Below are 16,890 nucleotides of genomic sequence, written 5' to 3'. Positions count from 1 at the left end.
AATTGTATGCTTACTCACCAGACTCTTGGAAATTCACCCGCAGCACCAATGCATAACTCAGTGCGCTCGATGACACACCAAACCTCTCTGTGAATGGCGAAGCTGCCGCCACTGTGTTACAGTGGCCTCCAGTCAAAGGACAGTTTCATCCTCTCCTGAGACAGCCCAGAAGGGCTTGTCCATTAGACTTAAATCAAACTACAGAAAGAATACATTGTTTAAAGCTTTTAGAGTCATGCTCACCCTACAGGGCTTGTGCATTATTTTAGGATGCGCGTACACGCCCCTGTAAATCTCCGGATAAGATCTTTTGTTTTCCCGGATGCTCATTAAAGTGGAGTTGGGCAAAAGCTTCAAAACCGTAGCGAATGGCAGTTTCATCCCAGGCAATTGCGCCCCCTACAGTCTTGCTACGGAAATCACAGGGCGCCTGCACAGCTCGCCCGGACCTGGTGCCTTTATTAACACAGCTAACATCTCAACAGGCTCGCAGAACTCATTCTCAGTGGTTCCTTTCCTCCTCTAAGGCAGCGATGCTTTGAGGTATAGACATTTATGGACCCGTGCCTTGACTCGTCTGCTCGTCAGAGTCCAAACTGAAACTGGTACCCGACCCCTGATCAGGGAGAGGTTAAGAATGGCGTTGGTAGAGATAAAAACCAAACTTCAGGAAAGCAGGGCAACACTGAAACACTGAAGAGCCGGGGCCCGATACATCACTCAAAGTAAGAGATTAGCTGAAATAATACCTGCCAAAATTACCTTATAATTTAGCTTTGATAAAGCATTGTTGCTGACAAGAGTCGCGCAGCACTTACGAAGGTTTGGGGCTGCAGCCTGGCTCTACCATCCATGAGCAGAGAATTTCATCATGTTGAAACTGCCCTGCACATCCGATTTTGCATCTTTTCTATGTGAACGAGGACTCTATTCTTCAAGATCCAAAGGAAAACAAAACAAAGATCTGTCAGGAAACCTTGACTAGAATCCATACAACATGCAATCCTTTCATTCTCAAATAGCCTTTGCAGAGTGAGGACTCTTGAGGCCAGGGGCTGAGTTCAGAGTCACACCCTCTGCTGCTGAGCGACACCCCAGTTCTATTTACTTTGGAGACGAGGCTTTGGAGACGAGGACTCCTGCGTCCTACGCTGACCTGGAACTGCGCGGCTGAGGGTGCCCTGCAACCCTGACTTCTCTTGCCCCATGCTCTAAGCCCTGGCCTGCAGGAGGGCACCACCCTCCCCTACCCCCAGCTCAGCTTCACATTTAGGAAAGCAAACTAAAACAAGGTTGGAAGGGGGCAAACGATAGAGCTGCAGAAACTGTCAGACAGTCCAGCTGTACAGCCTGCACTTTCTGGTTTTAGAATACGTTACCTCCAAGAAGAGACGAAAATGTCTAAAAATTACAGGTAGGAATTAACTCAGAAATAATATAGGTACATGATGTTTGTTCCAGTTGCTAATTTAATTGTACAATTAACCACAACCTGCAAAGCTATTAATTGTATTATTTTTGTAATTTTATTATTTACTTTTGTTTATAATCTGGTAATCCATTTTAAAAAAATATTTTATGTGTATGGGTGTTCTGGCTGCATGTACATCTGTGTACCTGGTGCACAGAGACCAGAAGAGGGCATCAGATCCTCTGGGACTGGGGTTTTGGAATCGAACCTGAGCCATCTGGAAGAGCAGCTAGTGATCTTTACTCCAGCCCCGCTAATCCATTTCTTAAGGATGAAATTCTTTTTCTGACCACTATACGGTGAAAACAAATGCTTCTGCAATCAAGATTTAAGAGTGTAAGCTGCTAAAGAGTGGAGGTCGTGTCTGCCTTGTAAAGTCCTCACCTACCCACATCTAACACCAGGCGCTTCGCCAAGTCTCCAAAGCAGAACCTGTGAGTTTGACTGCTAGGCAAGTATTCTCCCCACACCAATCCTGCCCTTGACCTCACCTTTATTTATTCTCTTCTATTACTAAAAATAAGCCAGGCAAAATCCCACACTGGATCCTTTCCTTACCTGTGCAGTTTGTAAAACTCTGCCCCCATTCAACAAACTTTCACCTACTTAGAATCCTAGCTCAAAAGCCGCCTTTTCAATGCCATTCCCACTAAGTTACAAACTACCCAACTAAGACTATACGTTCAGGAATCATTTCTATAGTTTCTTACAAACTACCCAATTATGCTAACTGGTTTTCCCACAGGACTGACACACACCTAACATGGCATATAATTTACTACTTACAGATATTGAAGACTGCACCCCACGTGCTTAATACTGTCTAACAAACCTTTCCATCCCACAGTAGCTCAGTATAGAATTACTAAATAAAGTTTATGAAATACATTTAGCAGGGATTAGGACGTTTACTAGTTCATGGAACCTATTCGGCTGTCAGACTTGTAACTAAAACTAGATGTAGGTCAAAGGTTAACTACTCATCAGGGGAAGCTGACCAGCATGGAAGCCAGGGGTTTGGGTGGGGAACTTAACTTTTATCTATTACTTTTTTCTACATGATTTAAAGGTTTTAAAAGTAGCAAAGTAAAAGGGGACACAGCTTTTCAATCTGAAGGAAGGCAAATTAAAGACAACTTTTAAGGCACTGTAAGAATTGTGACCTTAAATACAATGTGAAGGGCAGGGCTTACAAGCACTTAGAATAGAAACACGGTACATTTAGGACACATTTTAGGAAGATTACTTCTTCCAAAGGAAGGCCCTATGTGTGAGAACACAACTGTGATGTTTGCTGCAAACCTGTCATTCTGAGGTCTGAAAACTAAGGGGGTGAGACAGTGAAACCTGGAAACTAGTATGTACTTTCAACATTCTTCGTATAGTGCTCTCTTTTCTCTTCAATGAGGAAAAACTGAAGGGACTTTAAAAACCAAGTCAGTTTTTATTAGGAGTGCTTTAGAATGGTTACTTGGCTTATACAGCACTACTTTTGTTTTTGGTTTTCAGAGACAGTTTCTCAGTATAGCCTTGGCTGTCTCACTTTTTGTAGATCAGAGATCTACAAAAGATCTACAAGAGATCTGCCCACCTCTGCTGGGATCACAGGCACAAGCCACTGTGCCCGCACCAGCAATCCTCTCTAATGCTGGCACAGCCAGCCTTGCTTTATTAGATTGTACAACTACTATTAATGAGCAATTCTGCTTGCTTCCTAAGCCCAATGTAAAAAGCAATAAACCAGTGAATAAAATTAAATTGGTAGAGTACTCAGGTATGACCGTGTTAAACTTCCTTTAGTATTAATCTTATAATCTGATGGCCAACCTGAGAAGCGTTTTTTAGGTAGTAGTAATTTCCGTGTACTTCTGGTGCAAATTAGCTGAATCAGAAATGTAGGTCCTTCTCTAAAACTTGTATGATACTCTTTAAGTAGTTCTGTCTGCTTCACACAGTAAACAGCCACTACTTAAGAACTAGAAATACTCCACTCTTTTCTATTTGTTTCCATTATATCTGACTAGTATTTACACAATTTTGACCAGGTGGCTTTTACAAAGCAAAATGAGTACAGCTCTTTACCATCTTAGAAAAAGATCTTTCTCCAAACACCGATAAAGTAGTCACATACTCTGAACAAATATGCCAAAGAAATGCACCAGCCACTTTTTGGTCATAAGCGTTTAAAAAGTCAATCTAATTTTACTGTAGAGCCATGGAAAGTTCTGCAGTCTCTGAAATGTGTCATCATTAGGTTAAAAACTCATCTAGGCAAATTAGTATTTATGCTTCCATTTTATTGTTTTTAAGAATTAAACTGCCACCTCAGTAGTCTTAAGAGCAATTAATGAAACATACATACATTTAGACTTACGTCCGTCATAGATAACTTCAAAGGATTCCCTGAAATGTGCTGGGATTCACATCTTTTTCCTTAAGAACAGAAAACTAAACAGTAATCTTGTTATCTGTCTACCCACCCACCCTCATTCAAACAATAAACTGATGAATTCAAGTCTAACATTTAAAATTCTATTACAAGACATTCATCTGACCTGCCTCCCAGCTTAATTTATTAATCTAACTGAAAATTTTTTTTAAAGCCTATAAGAATTCTCATAATGTGGGATTTTTTTCATGATACTGATTTTTGGTCCAGAACAGAGGTTAAGTGGTTCCTTACCACAACACACCCCAGTAAATCTCAATACAGAGCTTCTCACAAACAGCTAAGAAGCTCTGACCTGACTCTGGCTATTTTCTAGTTATATGAAACAAAGGGTTACTTAGATTTCAACACTAACATTTTAACAGCTCCTGAACGGGGCATGAAAAGAATCAAGTTTGCACCAGTCCAAGTACCTACAGTAATATGACAGAAACACTCACCACCATGTCACACTATTTCACTTCCATGCTTCTAATAACAAGAACTTCTCACTAGAAATAGTGCTTGAGCAAACCAGACTCAAACTGTTACATGTGAAAAAAAAAAAAAAATCACTTGCTCAAGGAAAAAAACTTCATTAGTTATTTTTGGCCAGCCAAGGCTGAAAACGGCCGTTTATATTAGTTCTTACTTCTGTGCTAAGTTCAGAAATGATTTTATATCTGGTCATCCAACATGAGAATGTTTTTCTGTACCTGACAGAATAAAATGGTGAATCAGCTATCAGTATACCCTTTGTCAAAAGCCAATGCTCTAAATTTATATACTACAAGCTACCTAATAAATGACATCTGCATACTACTTGCCATGTTTATATTCTGCACCATTTTAAAGGAAGAAAACTTCACACGAGTTTAGTCGATTCAAAGGATATGAACAATACCCTAAGAACGCTGACTTACACAGGAAATCTGTGTAAGTGAGTGGTTGTCTTCAGTTCACTAAGCCCCTATAATGCAAACACTGACTCTAAAGGCACCTTACACGGCACTGAAATTCAATCTGATTAATTTTTTTTCTGTCCAATTCAAAATTATCTGGTTGTCTTCACTACTGATTCCATGTTAAAATGTTCCAACTTTAGACTGTTTTACCAAGAAAAAAAAAAATAACAGTTTTAAGATTTCAACCTAGACGAGAAACTCACCACAGCAATGAAACCTGAGTAAATGCTAGTTTGTGATTACAAGAAACACCATTTGCTAAAACATTAGTCAAATTCCTCCACAGCATTCAGGTTGCAGCTTATAACCCCATAAACAAGAACGGACTAAAGCCCAGAATCAAATAACTGTGAAGAAATTCGGATTTAAATAAAGCCCCATCACTCCTAAACACGCAGGTCAAGACAGTGAACACAGAACACATTTTATCCAAATAACACCATTTAAAAAATCCTATAAAATATTATAACTTAAGATTTTTAAGTGTGACAAATCATGTGATTTTAACCCAGGTAAAAGCAACGATGAGAATGGCATCTCATCCGCAGCTTAGAGCCTGCAAAGCCGGTCATTTTCCAATTATTAGAATGGCTCGGTTGTGTCAGACAACTAGTTGTAGGAAGTCTGGTGAATCTTGGTGCTTCCAAGGCTATCCAAACATGAAAAGGCATCCAAGTGAGTGCACTATACAACCACTACACCTTGAAATTTCAGTGCCTAAAATGTGAGACAATTCTCTCATATAACAGTCTGCCTGGTAACAATTTTAGTAGCTTTTTACTTTTAGGATTTTATTTTAACTTTGGAAAATTAGTGGTAAAACATGTGGATTAAAAAAAAAATGTGGCTGCACTTAAATTCACATAAAAATAGCATTTTTACAACCATTTTGAAATTTAATCCTTTTACACAGGTTAACAAAATGCATCACAAGAAAAACTAAACATTGGATTTAATAAAAGCAGTATTTCTCAAAGTGGAACAGTGAAAATTTTTCCAATTTTTTACAAATAGTCACTTCTGGGTCGGTTTACCACACCAAAGCAACAGCTGTTAGGATATAGCTGTGTTCAACCGAGCCACTTATCTGCACTACAGTATGATACGTGAAAGCAACCCCCTAAAGTCAAGATTTAAAACCATTTTGAGACAAGACTTTGTGTTTTATAGCCACCTCAAAAGAGGTATTCTTCCTTCCCCAGTCAAAGCTTAACTAAAAGAGTAATAATTTCATCTTTTTTCCTTGTCACATCTTCAGTTCAAACACTAACATCACTGGTAATACGGTCTGTATCTTGTTTGATCTGGATGATGTGGTCCAGGTAGTGGGGTCTGAGAAGGCGGACCCTGCATTCGTGGAGGAGGTGGCGGCCCTCTTGGTGCAGGCCATATACCAGGGCTCATTCCTCCTGGCTGTGTAAATGGAGGGCTCAGAGTTCCTTGATCTTCCGTAAACTGGGGTAGAGAGTTAGGATTGTAATGGTGAGGAGGGGGTGCAGTAACAGGAGGACCACCATGCTGAGGTGGGGGGGGTCCTGGAGGAGGATGATTTAGATATGGTGGCATCTGGGCTATGATGTGTCCGGGGGGAGGGGTGATGGGTGGTGGGGCAGAGGTCATTGGTGGGGGTGGAGCTTGGCTGTATACCAAGTGAGGAGTGCCTGCAGCCTGGGGAGGGTGTGGCATTGCATGGCTTATGGGTGGTGGAGGCGGCGGGGGCGGCGCGTAATGTTGCTGTGGAGGCATGATATGATGAGGGTGCGACACCACTGCTTGGCCCTGATACTCAGGGTGATGGTGAGCAGGTGCCGGGGCAGGAGGTGGTGGTTCTCTAGCACCTGAACTTGAGTCATCCTGAATGGGGACAGTTATTAAGTTGCTGTGTTTCCTTGTTGAAATACGAAAGGTTTCCTGACTGACCGAACGAGGTGGAGGTGGAGCCATGGACAACTCTGCGGGAGGAGCACGAATATCCTCATGCGGCTGAGTGTAGTGCTCATGTGGCACGTGCTGCAAAGGAGGTGGCGGCATCATGATGTGCTGCTTTGGAGGAATATGGCTCATATGATGCTTGTCTGGTGGCATTATGAAACGATCGGGGATCTCAGCGGGTGGTGGGGCAATGGGAGGATGGACATTCTCAAGAGAAGCGCGGGTAACGGGCTTTCCGGCTCTCATATGGCGATGGTTGATATGCGCTTGTAAGTCTCTCTGAGACAGGTATGTTCTCTTGCAACCTTGAACAATGCTACACATGAAGAGAGAACCTCGTGTGCACTGCTCAATCCTCTGCACAGGATCACTACAGCTAAACAGAAGAAAACAATTAGCTAAGCCATAACATAAAACAACACTTTTATTTACTTTCAAATACGACCTAAGATACTTGCAAGGTTAACAATGAATATTTAATTAGTGAACCTTTCATCTTCCCTACCTGCCTCAGACATTAATCATCAACATCTCTACCAACCTGAGAAAAGTTTATCTCAGAACTGAATTGTACCCAAATAGAATGTCTTAAGAGACCTTCTATTTCTCAATATTTAGAGCTCATTAATTTTCTCTAACCATTCTACAGTTTGCAGCCAGGAATGATAAAGCAAAGGATCGGTCATTTACAACCACAGAAGTCAAGACTTCAGCAGTTTCTTTTCCCATCCTCACTGTAGCAGCCAGTGTGCTTCTAATTTACGACCCTTTTGCACACGTCTTGTTTTTCTGCCATCTAATTCATTAGACACTCAGAAACACCTCCATGTTAAATAGGATAAAGTCTTTTCTTTTGGATGATGCTTGCAGAGAAGGCTAAAACCAACCCTAGGTTCACAGAGAGTGGCTTAGCCTTGTCTATTTCCATAACCTTTAAACCCAGCTTGCTTATAAGCCACTACTATCAGATAATCTAAAGATGACTATATCTTACCCTGGGCACATCTTATCTCCTTTTTTTTCGTGTAAAATAGCACAGTCATAGCAAAAAACATGCTTGCACGGAATCTGTAGGCAAAAATATCATAGTTAAGTAACAGAACAACAACTTAGTATATTTCAATAGCAGTCAGTACAGTGATCTACAGACACTGTAGAAGGCACACAGGAATTATTTAAATAAAGACTTATTAAGATTCTATGCCATTAGCAGCTAATAATTGTCTATCTCTCTCTCGCTCGCTATTTATCTACTGACCTACGTATCTAGATTTTCAAAACAGGATTTCTCTGTATAACATAGCCCTGGCTGTCCTAAACTCTCTTTGTAGACCAAACGTATCTCAAACTCACAGAGATCCACCTACCGCTATCTCCCAAGTGCTAGGATTAAAGACACACACCATCACCCAGAAGTAATTTTTAATGACAAGTTTTTGAAAATGTTTTGAAAATTTTGGCTCTTTTCCCAATAAATAAACACATGCACATCTGCTAATGCTCTGCTTTTTATTTTTGGAGACAGGATCTCATGTGCAGCTCAGGCTGCCTTAAACTCTGATGTGCCTGAGGCAGGCCTCGATCTTATAATCCTCCTGCCTCAACCTTCAGAGTGCTAGGATTACAGGACTATACACCCTTTGCCTGGCTCCTGCTTCTCTTTTCAGATATGTGAACCTAAAGATGTTGAAATAGTCTCTGCAACTTAAAAGCTTCTGAAAAAGAACACTAAACTTATTTTATCTTACTGTGTTTCTCCTGAAACTATTCTAAATCAATAAAAGACTAACTGTATTAAATTCATGGTGCTATAAAACTTCCCTTAGCTTTTTTGTATATATTATGTTATAAAATCAGTTATAAAAAAATCATAAAAACTGTATTTCAGAATCTTACCTCTACATAAATGCCTTCATCTACAAAACTAGGCCTTAACTGTACTTACCATTCTCCCATAAACTTTAATAGGCAACCCACATTTGTCACAGAAATGAACTGGTGTGTCATCCTTTTCGCCCAAGATGTTTATCTGTTGAAATGATAATTAAAATTTCCTCTTTAGGCAATTCTGAAAATTGTACTTATCAATTCACACAGTGAAATAGCTAGAATTTCATAACAGCTGCTACTACAATCAGAAATAAAAGTTGATTAGTATAATTCCATTTGTTTGTTTTCCTTCTTTAACAGTGGTTACTGATTTTACTTAGCTTTAATAAAAATTACTTCAAATTATTTTTGAAGATAGTAGAAACAAGCAAGTGGAATTGTGTGTGCTACAAGTTACAGATATACTAAAAATTCATAAAATACTTAATGCTTAATTTTTCATTTTTAGTTATACCTTAAAATCCCAAAAAAGGTGTCCAGGAAACCTTCGCTGATTCCCAAAGAGCTCGCCCCCTTTACAGTCATACCGCTGTTCTTCATTATAATCAAATCCTTCTGAGAAAAAAAGGTATATTACATTTTCCAACTTCTAATTTCATTTTTAAAGTATATTTACATGACAAATAGGCCTATTTATTGAAAAATGTTTCTGATGACTTTCAAAGCTCTAAGAACATGAATATCAACACTCATGAAGCTATTCTAAAACAGTAAAAGAATAACTATGTTAAATTCATGGTATTATAAAACTTCCTTTAACTTTTTGTACATATTATGTTATAAAATGTTATAAAAATTATAAACTATATACCTCTACAAAACCAGGCCTTAATTATACTTATCATTTTCCCAAAGACTTAAAGACAATGCACATTTGTCACTTTTAAAGTGGAGTTTAAATGCCACCTGGAAGTGATCATTATTATTCAGTCCATTCTTGTACTTCTCAACATTCAGTGGCTACAGCAGCCACCATCTAAGCTGAGTGGCAGAACCAAGAACAGACCTATAACGGAGTCTCTTAACAACACTCTTCCAAACTCCACAGACCATCTCTAGGACAAAACCTCACCAATTACCATCATGTTTACTGAACAAGTTCTAAAGCTATGTATCATCATCATTTATTCTTAACCACCTACAGATTACCAGAACAGAATTTAGGAGTGAGACAGATCCTTCTAGAGCTTAAAAGTACCTTAAGAGCAAGATTTCCATTCTGGAAGGAAAAGACAAATTACCCAATATTTGGGTTGCTGGTGAACTGTTTAGGGGGAAAATTTTTAAAAGACCTCACTTAAAAAAAAATAATAACCATAAAAACCATAAATGTTCTAAAGCATGAGCCACAACAAATTGTTGCTACAAAAGGCCACACAGTAGAAATTTTAAGCTTTCTAGGTCATATAAATCTAGTCAGTTTTGCCATAATAGTGGGGAAACAGCTATAGATAATTCTCAAATAAAAGTAACTTTACTTTTTTTAAAGGAACCAAATTTGGCCTGAGGCCAGCTTGCTGACTTCTAACAAATGGGAAGACAGGAAAAGGTTTTTATAGTTATGAAATCAGAAAAGGCTTTTTCAGACTACGTTAAAACTTGAAAGAGCAAGCTCTACTTAACTGACTGCCTAAAATGTTCAACTTCTTTACAATAATATTTTATATATAAAATCCAAAAGATAAATGAACTACACAGGCATTTAACAAAGCAAATTTTATAAAAAACTCAAAATTAAGAGAAAGACAACCATCAAAAACAGATAATGCAACTGAGAAAAGAAATGGCTAATACTATGAAAAGGTAACCAACCACATATAAGTTTCTGTCCCTGTGGCACAGTGCTCTCTGCCTGTGATCACAAGGCCTAGAAAGCTGAGGCAGCAAGACTGCTGAAGTTCAAGGACTGGGTTAGAGACCCTGCCTCAAAAAATATTTTTTAAGTTAATAATACAAAATATTGATGTACGTGAGCATAAACTAACAAGCCCTTTCTGAAGAGTAATTTAGCGGGATCTGATAAATTCTGAAATGTATAAATCAAATCTTTTTTAAAAAGTCACTGATTTGTTGTGTACATGACGTGGAGGGGGAGGGGCTTGCACATGTGCCACGGTAGCCTGTGGGGGTTCCAGAAAAAAACTTCTGGAAGTCTGTTCTCTCCTTCCTCTTGTACATGGGTTCTAGGGATGAAACTTGGGGTCACCAGGCTCATGTGGCAATTGCCCTCACCCACTTAAAACAATCTTGCCATCCTCCAAGTCAAGTTTCTAATGTTCATACTACAACACAATTACAGCAAAAGAAATAACTAAAAAAAAAAGTTAAGTAAATTATAGTATATCTATAGAACAAACACCTAAGACTATCCATCTGTTTGAGACAGGGTCTGGCCTTAAACAATAGTCATCTTGTCTCAGCTCCCTAAGTGCTGGCATTTCAGCCATGCCACCACACCTGGCTAAACCTTTTATTTTTTAATTTATTTTTCTAGACAAGACTTTTCTATATAACCTTGGCTGTCCTCCAACTTGCTCTGTAGACCAATGCTGGCCTTGAACTCAGACAGCCACCTGCCTCTGCCTCCCAAGTACTGGGATTAAAGGCATGCAAGCACCACCACCCAGCTTACTTGAAAAAAAAAATCTTGAGACAGTAACAACAGCTTTAAGAGGATCGTGAAAACACATTTTATTTTTAATGTAATGCTTTGTGCAATATTGATTAGATTCTTTGAAAGGGGGGAAGGGGACTTACAAAGGAAGAAAAAAATTAGAAAATAGACTGTAAGGTTAACATTTTAAGGTAGGTTTAAGTAAATCAAATATTATCTGGTGCACTCAGATAAACAGCTGTTTTTGAATTTGTTTATATTCATGTGCATTGGTGTTTTGCCTGCATGTATGTCATTCGAGGGTGTCAGATCTTAGAGTAACAGTTGTGAGAACTAAACCCAGCTCCTCTGGAAGATAAGTCAGTGCTCTAACCTCTGAGCCATCTCTCCAGTTCAACAAAACAACTCTTAAACATCTTAGTTTAACAAGTTACCTTCATCACCTGGTGGGGCCTTTGCAGGCATCCTGCTAATAGTCCTTTGAATTCGAGGTGCAGGTTTAACTTTGTTGGCTTGTTTGGAGATCAGTTTTATAGGAATTCTTCTGCGAACATCAAGACCACCCAAGGATCCAGAACTGTTAGTGCCTTGTAACTCATTGTCTGTATGAATGAGGGAAAAGAAATCGTAATTGCTTTTACTTTTCTTTTTATAAACTCTTCTATATAAGTATCAAGATAAATCAACAACATCAAACCATAAAGGAAAGATCTTGGTTCTGATTTTAAATACTGGACTGATAAGTATAACTGCTAATATTTTTTATTTGAGGTAAACCTTAAAAAAAAAAATGCTTCTGGTTACTCTTAAGACATGGAACCATGTTCAAAGTTGACAAAAAGTTACAGAACCTTTATCTCTGTCTAAAAATGGACAATAAAAATTTCTATACAATTTCACAGTAGCTTACAGAAACATAAACCTTTTAAAAATAAAAAACTCTAGAGACATAAGTAACAGAGACCTTTAGTTAACAGCCAACATCATAATAGAAAACTATAATTTACACTTAGGTCTCAACAACTGAAGTTTTCTAGTCCTTAAAAATCTTATCATCTATGGAAAAAAAAATTCTTGTCCATGATTAGTTCACATTATTTCACAGGGCTGACTTATATAAAACTTTACTTTTTCGAGTACATAAAAATATGTAACAATATAAGAGGGAAAAAAAGGAAAATGCTTAAAATGGGAAATGCAAACATAACCATAAAATTATGTCTGAAACACAACAAATTAATGAACAGAGTTCCTGCAAGAATTACAATCAAGACTGACAGCCGAGGTGACCACATTAACTTCAGTAAAGCCAAATGTGATAGTCTGCTAGCACCGACTTCCAAGACTAAGCAATTTCCCAAAAAATTAAATTCATACCCATTTGCCCTTTTTATGAACATAAAATTCAAAATGGGTCTCAATGGTTAAACATCTTCCTATCTACTTTCTACTCTTAAAACAGCTAACTCTTCTCAAAATTTTTCACAAAAAAGGATTACATGAATAGCTACAATCTTGAATTATAATCAAAGCAACTTGACTAATCTTCAAGACTGCACTAAAATGGAATGTCTGTTCATGTATTCCAGCAGTCTTCATTGCATTCTCTCGTCTATATAGAAGTACCTACCATAGAGATATGACAGATACCTTTTTTCCCCTTGCACAAAAAGTATTCCCGACTTTCCAAAGAACTGAAATAACCAAACTGTTGCCCTTAATTAGGATATAACAAAGATTCGTAGTGTGTTACCTCTGTGAATGAAAACAACACACTTTATCTGCACAACCTTTCAATCACCGCCACCGCGCACAGCCCAGGTCTCCAGTTTTTGAACCGAAGCCTAGCACTTTCAAGGAGCCTGCTGCTTCTAAACCTACGATTTGTCTCGCAGATTTCAAGTCACAACAATCTGAGGTTTGTTTTGAGCGTTTTTAAAATTAAGAATAAAAAAGTAGCATACAATTTGCTGCGCGCACACACAGTAACAAAAGGCAAAGCATGTAATAAGAAATATCTGGATATTACATAAGGGAAAAAGAACTGGCCATTTAATGTAACTACACCTTTTAAAATATATAATAAAGTAGTAACACTTTATTAAATAGTTTCAAAAACAACACACTTAGTATTTTATCTTGAATAAAGGAGTTGAGGAACTGAAGGCAGCTATGTAGCTCAGTGGGGAAATCTGTAAGGTGGATCCTGGATTCAGGTCCCCAGCATCCACCTCCCAAATAAGAATGAAGCAGTATTTGGGTTACTTTTACCTAAGCACTAACTCTTACAGTGACCAAAGCATGAATAAGTGTTTGTAGGGACTTTATTGCCCTGGCTGCCTCTGTGCCCTGGGAGCATAGGGACAGGGCTGGCCTTGGAGCAGCTGCAGGGAGATCACCTTTTTGCTGCTTCTCTCTATCCCAGAGGGCCTTAGGTTTGCCCAATTCCCTCTGTGCCCTCCGCTGCTGACATTTCTGCAGTGCAAAGAAACAGCAAATAAAGCATTATGTGTTTGCCTTTTTTTTTTTTTTTTAAGTTTTCTGGAATTTTTTTTTCTGGCAAAAGTCTATTTCAATACTTGCATTTACAAGACCTCTTGATCCTTTGACATTAAAATCGTTATTTTGAGAAGCCTATTCAGTGAGGAAATTGTTAACTAGCTGTCATTTCTTGTTTTGCAAAAGGCTCTGTGCTTCAAATAGTTTTCAAATTTGTGTTTATTAGTTTTGTGAAAGTTTGAGTCTTTGGCTTAGTTTGATTTCTTTCCCCTCAAAAAGTGCAGCAATTAACACTGAAGCTTTAGGAGACTGCCTCGTAACTGATTTAAAATCCAGAAAAGCTAATGTGAAATAAATAAGGATAGCTGTCTGGAAACCCATTTTTTATCTTGCTAACTCATCAGTGATTTTTTTTTTTTTTAATTGTTAGAATGACTTATTTCCCCAGGCAATCTTTTACTAATAACTTAGAAACTGGGATAATCCTTTCACACATGTAGTAGCAAGATGGTCTAATGGGAAACTCTGGGTTTTCTCATTTCTCTCACATGCTTCCACAAAACAATCCATTAGCAGCTGTTGGAATTCTCCACCAAAATATTTATTGCAATTGCTTGCTGTATGTGCTCCATTCCCCACCCCCTACAACAGACTGAACTAAGGACCCACTCTAGCTAGGTAAGTAGGCTACCACTAAGCTACACTTTCACCAAACAGAGGCTCCCTCTGGGTGGGATACTGCAACCACCACCTAGATTATCCATTTACTTCTGTTCTTCCTCTCCTGCACCACTCTCCATAGAAGAGCTGGAATTATTTCTTAAAACATTATACTCCTACTTTTGTTCAGTTGCTTCATTGCCACTTAAACCCTTTACCATGATTTTCAAAGTCCTGAACAAGGTAACTTATGATTTCCTTCTCATCTCAACTTAGGGCTAACTAGGCTACAGACATATGGCCTTCTCTGTATCTTCCTACCATTCCAAAAACACCTTTCCCTGGTACTCTCTGAAACTTCCTACTCCATAAGCACCTGTTTTCTTAAAGTACTCACCACAATCTGAAAGCAGTTTTTAAAAAAGAAACCAACCTGCCTGCCTCCTTAGACAGAATGTAAACTCGAGGACAAGGACGCAGTACTATTGTTTACCATTCCGTCGTTCTATCTCCAAGCCTACAAGTATCTGCACGCAATTATATAATTAAGTAGTGCTTGAAAACTCGGTCAGTTTAAAAAACAAAAAGCCTTTCCTCCTGCTTGTTGATATAATTGTCTGAAGCACTCAAAGACAAGTGCACTCACTCATTCATTAACTAAGAACAAGAAAACGAAGCCAGCAGAAAGGTTTGAAGCGACTCTTACTTGTAAAATGCGATGAAAATAGCTTGATCTTAAAATTTTTGTATATGTCCCCAAACGATGTGAAAGGACCACGGCCGAAGGGCGGGGCATGCTTTGGGTTTAGATAGAAAAGATGCTCCGCTTTTAACTTCCAAAACTATATCCGGCTCTCTTCTCTAACCTCTAGCCCGTGAAAAGTCAAACAGACAATAACCACAGGAGGTTAACCACCGGAGGTGACCACTGCAGCAGCCGCCCGAAGCTGCGAGGCAGCAGGAAGTCTCCAACCCACTCTCGCCCGGACGCTTCTCCAATCCCGAGAGTGGAATCCACCCGCCTATTTCCCCAGCACAAAGTGAAGAGCAACCGGAATGAGGAAAAATGACAAAACAAAACACAACCAGCACCCTCCCCTTCCAACAAGCCCGCGCGGCGCAGAGTCCCGAAGGCGAGCTCAGCAGCACCACTGAAGCGGTGCTGCCGGTCTCGAGGATGGAGGCATCGCTCCGAAGGGTAGGCCGGGGAGCAGCAGGCCCAGCCCGGGACCGGGTCTGTGAGCTTGCTTCCTCTCCGCCACGTTCCGGCGCAGCGGGGCGAGCGTAGCCCCTCGTGCCCGCTGGGCAACCAGTCCCAAACGAGCCAAGGGGGCAAGAAACCAGGACCCCCGCTGCCTCCGCCTCCTTACCAGTGTGATCCATGATTCGGCTCGCAGGGCACAGTGGGAACGGAAGTGAGTCGCGCCGGAGTCGCAGGGAGCGCGTGCGCCCTACCTTCCGGAGCGCAGAGGCGGAAGTGCGCCGGGACTGCTCGTATGGGTTTCCCTCCCTCGCCGCCGCCACCACCCGACACCGGTGAGGGAGTCAGGCATAGCCAGGACTGAGGCAGGAAGAGCAGGGACACGAGGGCTTTGGTATCGAGTCTACTAATGCTCCCCAGAGGCAGCCCTCAGCTGTAGGAAGGACACTTATTGCAGTGGGGAACCAATAGGAACCAGAGAGCAGCGCGGCGGGCAGGTAAGCCGCTGCCCGCCCCTGCGGCGCGAGGCCTTCTGGGATTTGTAGTCCGCTGATGTCGGCCGGCCCACAGCGCAGTCTCAGCCGTTGGGCAGGTCCCACCCCAGCGGGCGGAGTAACGGTTTGGAATGCCCCCCGGATCCGCCGCCGGGTGTAGAGAAGTGTAAACACGCGCGCTGCATAGGTGCCCAGGGGAAGCTGAGTTAGCCGCCGGAGGGGAGGCAAGGTCCTCATTGTCTAATACCGCTTTGTCCCCAACACCCAGTCGGCACGCACGTTTGCCCTGGCTCCCACCGAAGTTTCTCAGCTGTAACGCGTGAACAATGCTGATTCCCCCTCGCTCTCGTGAACAACGCCAGGCGTCGCGAATCCCTGCTAAAGCTGGAGGGAGTACCGGGAGGCCCTGGTCCATCGGGGACGCCGAGCAATGGTGTGCAGTGGGGGTGAAGGACGAAGGATGGGGATCGAAGGGTGGAGGGTCAGGGGTGAGAGCGTTAGGGCTTGGCCGGAAGGAAGAGGCGAGAAAGGGCAGGCCCCGACTACGGAAAAGAGAGTTAACCACAACAGGCTATACCTAGATCCAGTTCTTGGTCCCTGGGGTCTGTGGTAGCCGCTTTCATCTTGCTCAGCCAAAACAAAAGAGTCAGCGGCGGTTGCTGAGGACCTTCAGAGCATCCCCACGTCGCAGATTTGGCTCATAATAGGTCGTCTGCCTTCTCCAGCCCTTTACACT

The 16,890-nt window shown here is 40.7% G+C and overlaps 1 protein-coding gene across 4 annotated transcripts; it reads right to left on the bottom strand.

The window, feature by feature from the left end:
• Positions 1 to 3,747: 3,747 nt before the first annotated feature.
• Positions 3,748 to 16,003, bottom strand: Cbll1 (Cbl proto-oncogene like 1). Of its 4 annotated transcripts, none has more exons than XM_055624706.1 (6): positions 15,830 to 16,003; positions 11,735 to 11,902; positions 9,141 to 9,241; positions 8,742 to 8,825; positions 7,791 to 7,864; positions 3,748 to 7,172 (listed from the first exon to the last, which is right to left on the bottom strand). In XM_055624706.1, exons 1-6 carry the CDS (start codon positions 15,840 to 15,842, stop codon positions 6,137 to 6,139), a joined length of 1,476 nt encoding a protein of 491 aa, XP_055480681.1. In that variant the 5' UTR covers positions 15,843 to 16,003; the 3' UTR covers positions 3,748 to 6,136. The 4 variants fall into 4 exon arrangements, with proteins under 4 accessions (XP_055480681.1, XP_055480689.1, XP_055480697.1 ...); XM_055624714.1 differs by having other exon boundaries at positions 9,141 to 9,238; XM_055624722.1 differs by having other exon boundaries at positions 11,744 to 11,902.
• Positions 16,004 to 16,890: the final 887 nt, after the last annotated feature.

The sequence above is a fragment of the Psammomys obesus genome, unplaced genomic scaffold (assembly GCF_907164565.1).
Source record: "Psammomys obesus unplaced genomic scaffold, mPsaObe1.curated_primary_1811, whole genome shotgun sequence".
NCBI classification, from domain to species: Eukaryota; Metazoa; Chordata; class Mammalia; order Rodentia; family Muridae; genus Psammomys; species Psammomys obesus.
This window is presented reverse-complemented; position numbering and strand designations above follow the sequence as displayed.